At 36.6% G+C, this 13,709-nt stretch overlaps 1 protein-coding gene across 1 annotated transcript in view; it reads left to right on the top strand.

Moving 5' to 3' along the window:
• The first annotated feature begins 543 nt into the window (after positions 1-543).
• The window catches only part of LOC143029935 (uncharacterized), a 37,754-nt gene continuing 24,588 nt past the window's right edge, over positions 544-13,709 (top strand). The window contains exon 1 of the mRNA XM_076193147.1: positions 544-651. Within this exon, the coding sequence (XP_076049262.1) occupies positions 544-651 (108 nt within the window). The remainder of the gene's footprint in view (positions 652-13,709) is intronic.

Here is a 13,709-nt window from a genome sequence, read left to right on the forward strand (position 1 = left end):
TCAAAAAACAAATAACCATACTAGGAGCACGCATAGGAACACGTATACAGATAGCTAACAGCACAAATAAAAAACTAAAAAGATTTAAAAACCTAAACACAAAAATCCAATTAAAACTATACAAAACACCAATAAGACCACAATTAGAATACCCTCCATTACTCAACACCACACTAAACAAAACCACACACAAAATACTACAAGCTACACAAAACAAGATCATAAGAAAAGCACACTTGTTGACTCAGCATTTTAATACCCTTGTGTTTCCTAACCTGATTTACATTTGCTACCGGCCTCTTACAGGGCTCGGCAGCTACCGTTGGTCCCGACCAATTTCTTATTTCCCTCTTACAGGGCTTGCTAATATATTTCTAGAATAAGCTAAGCTACCCTTGCGTAATTGGTTATCAAGAAATAAGCAACCCTCCAAAATACATCATTCATGCAATAAATGGTGAATAATACATAAACATAATACCTATAAATTCATTAAGAGTACTATTTATCAAATGTGAATGTTAGAATAATACATGTAAATGAATGTCGATTAAGCAGACATGTGATGAATATGGTTCAGGGGTTTTGACAGAGTCAACCTCCGGAATACAACAATGGCAATCAGTGCTGCTACTAACACTGAAAGCAAAGGTATAACAATGATTGGTATGGGTAAATCATTTGAGGGAGATCTTGACAATGGTCTTCTCTTAATTTTCAAAGGAGGAGAGTTTTCAGGCAATGTGAAGTTGAAGGTTGAAATGTAGGTGTCATCGGTTAAATGCATTGTATGGGTATTAGAAATTGTGGAAATAGTGTCTGCATGCAATTCGCAGTTATCTTGAATAGAGACAAGACCTTCAACCAAATCCAATTTAGGACTCAACCCGGGACAATTGATTGAAACCTTTGTCTTGTTAGGGAAAAACAAGTAATGAGGGATTTGGTCTACAAAAATCTTTATGTACCGTAATTACAATTGTTCATAACAGACACATTCCTAACCAGAGAAGCTTCACATGAATTTTTCAAAGCTTCGCGGAACACAAAAATGGAAGAATGACTGAGGTAAAGATTCCTATTAAATCTTTTACACTCCTTCAATTTGTCATTAGAGATCCTGCTCTCCTTCAGATTGTCTACAGAAAGGATATAATTGATTGGGTCCATCACTGGAATATCTACTTCATAAAATGAACCATTTACCTTCAATGGGAAGGGTTTCAATTTGAATAAGTTAAATCTTAGGTTGGAAGAGAACGGGATTTCAATAATAACTGAAGTAACATTTAAATAAGAATTAAGCAATGGATAATATAATGCTACATTAGTTTCCTCAAAGAAAGGTTCAAAGTTCCAATCCTTCTTTGCTGACTTAATTACCTTTATAAGTTGAGGTATTGGAAGGAGAGAAGAAGTTACTTGACCCGAATTTGCCATAACTAAATCTTGTACAAAAGATTCCAACTGAACTTGCATCTCAGATAATTTCAAATGCATAGTATTGAGTAGCAAGAAAAGTTGCATTGTATTCTCTTGTTCACTTTGTTTCAAACTGAGATTCTCTAAGTTATCTGAAATATCAGAGATCATTTCCTCAATGTTTTTAATGCTTGTTTGTAAATCATCAATTTTTTCAACTTTCTCCTTTAATGTATTTATGGAAAATTTCAAGTCAGCAAGGAAGGCAAAATTGGCAATACCTAATCCAGCAAGAGCTCCTAAAGCCACTACTATTGCACTTCTCTTTTGTCTAACATTGCTTTTGAAATTTGAACCTATGATGTGCAATTTATCCTCTATTTCCTTTATCTTATTTTCAAGTCTACCTTTAACATATTTACTGGAAATGTTCTGTTTTAAATCTTTTAAACTGTTATTAATGGAGTCCACATTTTCTTTAATTTTGGTTACATTTTTATAATCAAGAACTACTCTTACTACCTTATCCACCAAGATTAGGTTACCTTGATGGTGTACCAATGCTCCAGGACGAATCGGATTCCAGTCCATGGCACTCACTATACTTAATATAATAATTATTGCAGCCCTCATCTGTAAAATACATCAAGATTAATATTTAACTCATCAAGAATACAGTCAAAGTTTTCCTTATACTCTTCAGTGTTGTCAACATTGATACAAAGAGTATTACTATAATTATCTTCATAGATCTGCAAGCTAATTTTCCTTATGTCATCTAAATGTCCTATCAATTCTTCTCTTGATTCTAAATGTTTAAGTCTAAATTTGTTCCCACCTGCAGAATCAATTACCCTATATGGACCAGTGTACCTTGGTGAAAGTTTATTATTGGGTGAAGTTAGTTTGACCATTACTAAATCTCCAATTTTCAATTCTAGTTTATGAGCTTTTTTGTGTTGTTGTTCCTTCATCTCTTGTGAATACACCTGCATATGTTTCCTAACTCTTTGGTGAATACTTTATTTATCCTATTTGATATATAATCATCCATATTATATATGGGTTTCTGCTCTGCAGTCAACATTTCATATGGCAGAGTTTTGTCCTCCCCAAAAATTATAAAATGAGGTGTATCACCAGTTGCTACATTAATTTGATTGTTCAGGGTACACTTAACACAAGGAATCCAAGTATCCCAAGTTACACTATGAGGACTTATTAGGGTTCTAAGACATATAATTATCTTTTTATTTAACCTTTCTACTACCCCGTTACTTTGGGGATGGTTAACGAGTATATTTACTTTCTTTATATGAAATACACTACATAAATTTTCCAAGATTTTGTTATTAAATTCAGTCCCATTATCTGAAACTAAGATGTTAGGTGTAGTAAAATTACAGATTATCTGATCATAGATTACGGAAGCAATAGTTTCAGCTTTCTTATTGATTATGGGTTGTAATATACAGAATCTTGAAAAATAATCAATAGCAACAAAAAGGTATTTAAAGCCGTTCTCTGACATAGGTAATTCTAATGTGTCAATGTGAACTCTTTCCCAAGGTTTCTGTGGAATGGGATAGGTGAGTATAGGAGCAGGTTTTGGTGTATTTCCTTTCACCTTTACACATTTTACACACTTTTCTATATAATCATATATAGATTTCTTCATACCTGGCCAAAAGTATTTAAGTTGTGCTTGTCTATAAGTTTTATCCTTTCCAGGATGTGAACTACAATCACTATCATGAAGTAACTTCAATATCTCATTTACAAGAGTTTGTGGTATAACCAACTGATTTACTTGACCTCTAGAAATATCTTTCCCATTTACAAATGTTTTCCTATACAAAATTCCATTAATCAAATGAAATTCCTCTATCTTATACCCCTTTGGTAGCTTTGGAGGATCTCCTCTTGGGTTCATCAAATGCTTGATTATTGAATCACATGTCTCATCATCTCTCTGTTCTCTTATTAGCATTTCTTCATCTAAAGTTACTAATTCTTCTATACTACAAAAAAATTAATCAACCCAGTCCCAGTCATTGGTTGACTAATGTTTCTAGAAAGTGGATCTGCTACATTCCTTCTACCCGGAATATATTCAAATTGAACTTCATAGCACTGGAGTATCGCAAACCATCTAGCAAGTCTGCCTCTAAGATTCTTATGCTTAAATAAGTTCTGAATAGCTGTGTGATCAGTCCAAACTCTGATGGGATACCCTAGTATCATATCCCTAAAACTTTCCAAAGAATAAATTACTGCTAAAGTTTCTCTTTCTGTTATAGAGTAGTTTCTCTCTGCACTATTACAAAGTCTTGATGTGTAAGCTATGGGTTTCAAAATTCCATTTCTCTCTTGCATGAGTATGCCTCCTAATCCTATGTCAGACGCATCAGTACAAAGAATGAATTCTTTTTCATAGTCGGGAAAAATTAAAATAGGTGAACTCGTGAGTTTCTCTTTCAACTTGTCAAAAGCTTGCTGTTGTGCAGGTCCCCATATGAACTTTGAGTCCTTTCTTAACAAAGAACTTAGTGGATTAGCAATGTCAGCATAACTTTGAATGAATTTTCTATAATATCCTGTTAATCCCAAAAAGCTCCTAACCTTGTCTACATTGGTCGGAACTGGAAAATTCTTGACAGCGTCAACCTTTGAATTTACTGTACTAAGTCCGTGTCTGTCTATCTTATGTCCTAAGTAAATGACACTGTCTTGCAAGAACTTACATTTTTCAAGTTTTACTTTTAACCCTGCTTCTCCTAGTCTTGAGAATATCAAATCTAATTTCTTAAAGTGCTCCACTGCAGTCTGAGAAACTATTAAAATGTCATCTAGAAATACACTGGCAGTGTTCCCTAACAATCCATCTAGAATAGTATTCATTAATCTCATGTAAGTTAATGGACTATTACATAACCCAAATGGTATTCTCTTGAACTCATAATGTCCTGTTGAAGTAGAAAATGCTGTGAACTCTCTTGAATCTTCATGCAACTCTATTTGCCAAAAAGCTGATTTGATATCTATAGTGCTAAAATATCTATTCTCAGTTCCCAAACTTCTCAAAATGTCACCGATAATGGGTAATGGTAACCTATCACGAATGGTGTGCTTATTCAATTCCCTGTAATCAATAACTGGGCGCATAGTCCCATCTGACTTTGGTACTAAGATCAACGGAAAATTCCACTCAATTTTACTATGTTCAATAATATCCTGTGATAACGTTTCAGTGATTAGTTTATCTACTACAGCTAATTTAGAGTGAGGAACTCTGTAGGCTGGTATGTAGATAGGTTGTGTTCCTGGTTTTAACTTAATGTGATATTTTAAAACAGTTGTTTTGCCTAAGGCATCCCCCGGCAAAGCAATTGCTTTTTTGTGTTTCACAAGCAAAGCAAATAAACCTTCATCCAACTCAGGGCAATTAGTTGATTGTAATAATTCTTTATATCTATTTCTTAAGTCTATTCCTTCTTGAACTGAACAAATTGATGAAGTTGGTAATTTTATCTCCTCACTATTCTCATTTAAAATCTTAATAGGTTTAGTACACACCTGAATACATCCTATTTGTGTACCTTTCTTTAAAACTATCTCTTTATTCATAGTATTAATTACTAATACTTCTACTCTGTTCTTATTTGTCTTATAAATCCCTGAGTCCCACTTCAATCCTTTAATTTTAACTGATTCTGGGACTGTAATTATTTCAGAGTCTATATTGATTCCTTTCAAACACACTTCAACCTTATTAATTGACATGGGATGTAACAATGTCGACCTTGTTACTCCGCAATCTGCAATTATCAAGGCTTCTGTAGTTGATAATTTAGTAATCTCTGGGATTTCCTGAACTTCTGAGTTGGGTTCACAATTTGTTTTACCTTCTGTAGGGTTGGACCGCTCGGCCTCGCTATCTAAGATAGAAATGTTATCTAAGGATTAATTGATTCCTGTCACTGGTCTTAAGTCTGGTTGATTTAAGAATGGGATTAACTGTGACTTAACTAAAATTCCTAAGTCAGCAGGACAAATTACCATGTTTTCTTTTCTCATAGTTGCAAATCCTATCAATAAATCTCCTGGAAAAACAAACTCTTCTACCACTATCACTGGGATGTACAAATGTTCATTTGTATATAAGGCAACTTCTAGTTCCACCTTACCTAATGTTTTTAACTGATTTCCAGTTACACCTTGCAATGAGTAACGGATTGGTTCCAACATTTTCACTCCAGGGTTCAACTGGTGTAAAACTTTACTAGTAATTACATTAACTACAGACCCTGTATCAATAAATATTTGAATAGGCTTATTGAACACTTTACCCGAAATGAGAGGTCCTACAGAAGTTTTACCAACAGTAATTATCAGTTTGTCAGTTTCTTTCATCTCCCTTGCATTCCCATATTTAACACAATACCGCCTATCGGTATATATATAGGGAGGTCTGAAATTGTTTATTCTGTATCTGGGGGTTTTCCTCTTAGCCCTGGGGGTACCCGAAAATTTCTGCATTCATGAGTCCTATGTCCGATTTTATTATGATAAATACAGAATGGAGGGTTCCTACATTGATACTCATTGTGACCCTCGTATTTGCAATTTCTGCAAATAATCCCATAAAAACATTCTTGTGCTTTGTGTCCCCATGTATTACAATTAAAACATAGGATTCTGGTATTCCTAGACGGACTTCTAGCATGCCGCCTATGTCCTACTTCTGTTTTCTTAAACTCTCTAGAGTTCCTATATTGGCTTTGTTGATTTATAGGCATTACATATGGGTTTATTGTTCTGGTTTCACTGTATCCTTGAAGAAGATAATCTACTTCTCCTAAACTTATATTTGATTTTAGATCTTTGTACAGCCTTTCTGCTGTTAACTCATCAGAATTCTTTGCCAATAAGCTAAATGTAATCAATTTGATTACCTGAGAAATTTTCATTTTTTCACTAGATCTTTCTATCCAGTCTGAATCCTTCAAGATAGAATTCATGTCTTTTGACCATCTATCTAACTTCCTTAATCATTTTTACCAATGACCTAATAGGATCCTGATCACATTTGGACATAAAATGTTTAATGAAAGCTTTCTTATAAGATTCATATTGATTAATTTCTTCCATTTGCTGGAAGTTAATGACAAACCTCGCCCTTCCATGCTCCGGATCGATATTCTCTTTGAGAATTTCTATCTTCCTGTTCTCATCAGTAATGTTTTTACTGACTACGAGTGTATCAATAAGATTGAGGAAATAATTAACACCATAGGTGTTAGATTCTCCGGTGAATTTTGGAATATTTGTGTTTGAGGTGTGGACTTCATGTCTTAACACGTTAGAATTCTGAGCGGTACTCATACTAATTACTAATACCTTGCTTTAGCCTGGCTGCTTGCGATGTCACTTCGTGATGTCAACTTCTATCTTGACGTCCTTCTACGGCCTTGTCATTCGTCAGCGACGTTGTTCCTCAGCTCCATCACACACACTGCCTTGAAGACCGCCTTGTAGATGATGATCACCTTGAAGAATGCTTGTTCCAATTGTAGCAGTTGCTTGTAGTTTGTAGATTTCTCTCGTAGTCGACCGTCCTTGGAACCAATACACTCTTGATTTTGGTTGTCTTGTTCCCGTAGACTTTCTTGCACCAGATTCTTTCACCAGTTTCTTCGGAGTATGTTTAACACTCAGTTCGTCGCACCGCTGTTCACCACTTTCACCTCCTTTGTAGCCACTGTCACCACCACTGTCAGACCTCTACCTATATACTGTTATTAGTCTCGTAATTTCCACTCACGTCATTTCTTATAAGTTTTCCAGTCCTTCTTAAGCAGTAGGCCCCATGCCTTTGTTCCTTTAGTCTCACTAGTTTCCAAGTTCATTAGGCCCCATGCCTAGTTCTCTCGACCTTTGGGTTAATAAAAGGGTGGTGAATTTCTTGCTTGTTAAACTAACGGACTACACGCAGAGAATGCCCCTTCCAGGTTCTCTCCAATACGTCAGACCACCTTCGTTCAGACGTCACTTTTTATTCGTCCAATAGTCTTTTACTTTTCAAAACAAGTGACACCCTTAAGGGCGTGTCTTTTCCCTTTACCTCCAATCCGAGAGGCTGTTACAGTCCTTCCAGAAATATTGCTGCATAAGCAAAAGCATATAAGCAAAGCATGACGTCATCGCGCAAGTGGCCGGCCGCTAACATTGAATTGTTTACATCAGCGATTATAAAGCAGTCACCTCCGTCGGTGTGTTTACAGAGACAGAACGGCGCCTTCAATGTTATTCAACAGTAGGCATCGAGTCTTGACTTGTTGACTCAGCATTTTAATACCCTAGTGTTTCCTAACCTGATTTACATTCGCTACCGGCCTCTTACACACACAAACATACACCTCCCTATCGCACTACAACGGAACAACTACACAAACAAGATAAAATAGATCCTTTTCACACAAGAAGTCACAGAATAGGAAGGAAAACATGGAACAGCCTTACAACCGTCAATCAAGAACTTATAACCCATTGCAATTAATATGTCAATGTTAATATTCAAATAGTGAGGAAACGTGTTATGCACACGTGTCGTCATTCAAATAATATGTACGACACATCTTGTTTCAAATAAATTCATCTTTGCATTTTGTAATACTAAGATAAGCATTGAATCAAAGCCTAAATTAGGATCGTAACTGTCGTACATATTATCATGTATATAATTGTGTTTGCATACATATATATATGAGTGTAGGCGTTTTAATACACTGAATACACATGTATGTATGCAAAAAATAAAGATAATACGTGCGATATAATTAAATCAAACTACCATCAAATAAATATATAAAGGAGAACACCAAAGGAGCAATTATAATAACTAAATAGTTAGATAATAATGATATAAAAGATAACACTGGTCTACAAGGTTTTTGGTGTCCAGGAAATAAAAGTCATTCTTATAGGAACTTGGTCTCCTGAATAAAAAAATAACCTTCATTTTGACCAATCAGGTCTAGATCTGAAGTTACCGAATTTCCATGTAATCACAATGTGCGTACGTCCACTCTAATTTTCTTGAAAGTGGCAGTTGCCGACAAGATTGAATTAGAATTCGATATGGCAAAGAAAATTTGAGTGACGAGTTAAACACCATATGAGGACGGAGCCTTTATTTGTACGACGTTTCGGTTATTACAGTTTTTTCAAGTACAAGTATTCCCCTAATACCCATGGCCAGCAAAATTTTAAATATCTAAACCACCCTTTGTGGACATTTCGCCCTCGGACGTTTGGGCCAGCATTCTCATCCTTTCCCAGTGTTCAATCCCCCCCCCCCCCGTCTCCTCCTCCTCCTCTTCCTTCCCCCCCTTTTCTCTCCCCGTTCCCTCCTTTCCCCTTATTTAATCTCAAGCATTTGTATCTCAACTTGTACTTGAAAAAGCTGTAATAAGCGAAACGTCGCACAAATAAAGGCTCCGTCCTCATACGGTGTTTAACTCGTCACTCAAATTTTCTTTGCCATATCGAATTCTAATTTTCTATTTTTCCAGATTTTTTGAGATGTGGTGAATTCAGCAACAAAAATGAGCAAGATGTCTTCCAGAAGGTTTTGCGTATATTCTCCAAAGGTGTTTTGTTACGTTTGTGGAGAATACACTTTGCCTGAAAATCGGAAAAAAAACATCACGGACCTTGTTGAAAGAGCTTATATGGCATATTTTGGGGTCAAGCTGGGAGACCAAGATAAATACTGGGCACCGCATAGTATTTGCCAATAACAATGTACAGAGCATATGCGACAGTGGACTAAAGGGACTAGGAAAAGTATGAGATTCGCTGTACCAATGGTGTGGCGGGAGCCCAAAAATCACTTAGATGACTGCTACTTTTGTGCCCTAAATTTGAAGGGTATTAACAGGAAAAACCGACAAACGCTTGTCTATCCTAATCTTGCCTCAGCTATCAGACCGGTTCCACACAGTGAAGAGCCTCCTATTCCTGTCTTCAGTGTCTTGCCTCAGATAACTTTGCCCTCAACTGAAGAAATCTCATCACCTGAAGATAACACTGGAGATGAAGACTTTTCAGGTACGACTTTACTTCAGCTTTTCTCCCAGGAGGAGCTGAATGATCTAGTTCGTGACTTGAACCTCCCCAAAAACTCAGCAGAACTGTTGGCTTCCCGACTGAAAGAAAAGAATCTTCTAGAGAATGGCATCTTTTCATAGACAGCTCTAAGCGTAGTTTAAAAAGTGTATTGTTGCACAACGGGAATTTGTATGGCTCTGTCCCACTTGCCCACTCAACAACTCTTACGGAAAAATATGAAGAAATTAAGTAAGTTTTAAAGAAGATACGGTACCATGATCATAAATGGGTCATCTGTGTTGACTTGAAGATGGTGAACCTTCTCATGGGACAGCAATCTGGTTATACCAAATACACATGCTTTCTTTGCATGTGGGACAGCAGAGACCGAGTAAACCACTATGTTAAGAAAGACTGGCCACCTCGGACAAATATGGTTCCATGTAGAGCTGTCAATATATTGGAAGAACCTTTAGTTGAGCGAGATAAGATAATTTTCCCCTCATTGCACATCAAACTCGGACTGATCAAGCAGTTCGTCAAAGCTCTTGACAAAAATGGGAAGTGTTTCAAATATATCTGCTATGTATTTCCAGAACTGACGATTGAAAAACTGAAAGCAGGGATTTTTGATGGACCACAAATGCGTAAGCTCTTGAAGGACACAAACTTCATGAAAACGATGAGTGAACCTGAAGCATCAGCATGGCGCGCATTTGTTGAAGTAGTGCAAAATTTCCCTGGGAACCACAAAAGTGACAACTATAAGGATCTTGTTGCCAACTTAATATAAACTTTTGGTGAAATTGGTGCAAATATGAGCATCAAAATGCATTTTCTTTTCAGTCACCTTGATCGTTTTCCTGAAAATCTCGGAGATGTTAGCGATGAACAAGGTGAACGATTTCATCAGGACATCAAGGAGATGGAAACTCGGTACCAAGGACGTTGGGACTCTGTAATGATGGCAGACTACTGTTGGTGTTTATAAAATGAGATTCACCAGCGGCTCAACATTCACGGCACACAAAGAAACGTAAATTTATTCCTTGAATTTTGTGCCATAAAGCTTTTATTTCATTTTTCTATTTGTGCTCTTTTCTGTATAATGGCCTCGCTATTTCTTTCTATGTTTTGCTCATGTATGAATAAAATACTTTGTTAAGGAAACAGTCTTGTTTAATTCCAAAAGCCACCAAATATCAATTCTTGTATACTGTTCGAAAAGATTTTATGAGTATTTTTATCATCCAACGTAACTAAAATGGAAATAAGAAGAATCAGAAAACTAGACCTGATAGGGGAAAACTGAAGCCATTTTTTAATTTAGCATGCAAAATCACAAAAGAATTCGCTGAAATATTTCAAACACCAGGCAAATTTTGTTGTTGTTGCCCAGTGTAGTAAATAACATCACAAACTCCCAGAGGAGCCGGTTACAAATCGCACTTGTTATCAAAATATGCGCGGAACGACAGAGTAACTCCAACCTTGTAAGTGGATAAACCACTAACATCCCTTTAAATTCAATAACCTACATAAAGGTAAAATAAAACATGCATATTACTACAAAAGAAACTTAGTGAGTACATACCTTACGCACCCTTAGGTGATGGGGGGAAAATGTCTCCCACGTAGACCACGGCACATGTCGATTCGATGAAAGTGAAGAATGAAAGAAGTAGTTGCAGTTTGTGAATTTAGTCCCAGCGGAGCTAGCTGATTTAGGGACTGGCTTGTAGTTTCTGAGTGGCTTCAAGTAGTGTGAATGAAAGAAGCTAGGAAGCACCCCTTTTAAAGGGGTGGAAGTGACCTGATAGGCCCATGGAGCCATCAAAGGCCGATAAGGACAAACAGGAAGTTTTTCCCTATCCTACTTTGAAAAACGGCATAGAAGCCTAATCCACTATACAAGCCTTTCAAGCCTTATCACATACACAAGAAAAGTATACCTTTATAATAATAAATCTTAATAGTAACACCAAAATATGTGTACAAATTAAAAGGGTATCATATGGCAACTCTCATGTATGTGCATGTCTCGCCAGTCGGCCCGGCGATGCGATGCAATTAAATAAAAATAAAAATATATCAGTCCGACACAGCATATGTATTGACAAATGGTAAAGATTAACAGAAATACCCAAAAGACCAGTTGCAAGAAACCTGGTCATACAGAAAAAAGAACATACCACAATAAAATAGAATAAAAAAATCATATGTCTTGTCAATATGAGCAACTAACAAAAGACGCCCTTGATCTGACTACTGGCTGTGTCAACTTGGACGACGCAGCTGTGCGATCGGGAGGGAGGAGAAAGTACGTGCATGGCCGACGACTTACACGTGAACAATTCGTGATACATGACATTACGATCCATTCATATTGGCACCATCTCAAATATGACAGAGAAAAAATCAACGTGGGTAGAGGATAAGAATGAATGCGAAGAAAATTTTAAGAAGAGTTAAGAACTATGATGAAGTTTGGAGTGTGACAGAGGGGGGGGGGTAAAGTACGTGCATGGCCGACGACTTACACGTGAACAATTCGTGATACATGACAATACGATCCATTCATATTGGCACCATCTCAAATATGACAGAGAAAAAAGCAACGTGGGTAGAGGATAAGAGTGAATGCGAAGAAAAGTTTAAAAAGAGTTCAGAATTATGATGAAGTTTGGAGTGTGACAGAGGTCAAATGTAATATAACTTGGGTGCGTCGAATTTATATATACACGCACACACACACACACACACACACACACACACACACACACACACACACACACACACACACACACACACACACACACACACACACACACACACACACACACACATATATATATATATATATATAATGCGAAGAAAAGTTTAGAAAGAGTTAAGAATAATGATGAAGTTTGGAGTGTGACAGAGGTAAAATGTAATATAACTTGGGTGCGTCGAATTTATATATATATACACGCACACACACACACACACACACACACGCACACGCGCACACACACACACACACACACACACACACACACACACACACACACACACACACACACACACACACACACACACACACACACACACACACACACATATATATATATCCACCTATATAAAAAAATATTTCTCTCTAAACCTTCCAACCTCCTACGCAAGGCCCAACCCGGAAATTAGTCATCACCGGAAACACTAACTCCCGGGGACACATCTGACTCAGACGCCTGTAAGCATTCAAAGAGGGTAGATGTGTCTTTAAGCTGCTCTCCGTGTGTTAATCTAATACGTTAATAATATTACCATGGAAAAAGAAAGTGGTGCTAACAAGAAAAAGAGAATCTTTACGGAATTCTGACAAAAGAATCTTTACGAAATATTAATGAGAAAATATTTACGAAATATTGCCAAGAGAATCTTTACCAAATGTTAACAAGAGAATCTTTACGAAATATTACCAAGAGAATCTTTACGAAATATTGCTAAGAGAATATTTACGAAATATTGCCAAGAGAATCTATTTACATAAAAAAATAAAGTTTTTCAGTTTTGAAAATTTCCTGGCGTTTTTATGACCACCTTCCGAAATTTTATTGCCTTTATGATTGACCTAACGAGAAAGAGAAACAGAGAGAGAGACGAGGGGAGAATTTGACGACAACGTTAGTAGAATTTGACGACTCCTTTTGGAGACTGAAGACTCCTTCGGGAGATTTTGAAGACTCCTTCGCAAATAGGGGAAGAAGAACCTGATCAATCCATAGTGTGCATTCTAAGATCAATTTTCAGTAAGGCAGAAGAAGAAGCCGTAGCCATGATTATGCCCGAAGAAATCTACACAGTGGATTATTCTAAAGACCTTTCACTGAGGGACATCGTTAGAAAGAGAAGGAAGATTTGAATTTCCACTTATGTGTTTAATGTATTTTTCATGTACAAAATCGTAGTAGGTCTAAATATAATTATGGAATTTATTGTTACTCTTATATTTTCCCATTTTGGTACATTAAAACTGCCCGTAGGGCAGGGCGCGAAGGCGAGCTACGCCGTAGGCCAAACACACCTGGCGAAGCCAGGTCCGGGTGCTTGTATATATATATATATACATATATATATATATATATATATATATATATATATATATATATATATATATATATAAATTCCACTTC

This window comes from Oratosquilla oratoria, chromosome 1 (assembly GCF_046742065.1).
Source record: "Oratosquilla oratoria isolate Oo_2021 chromosome 1, ASM4674206v1, whole genome shotgun sequence".
NCBI classification, from domain to species: Eukaryota; Metazoa; Arthropoda; class Malacostraca; order Stomatopoda; family Squillidae; genus Oratosquilla; species Oratosquilla oratoria.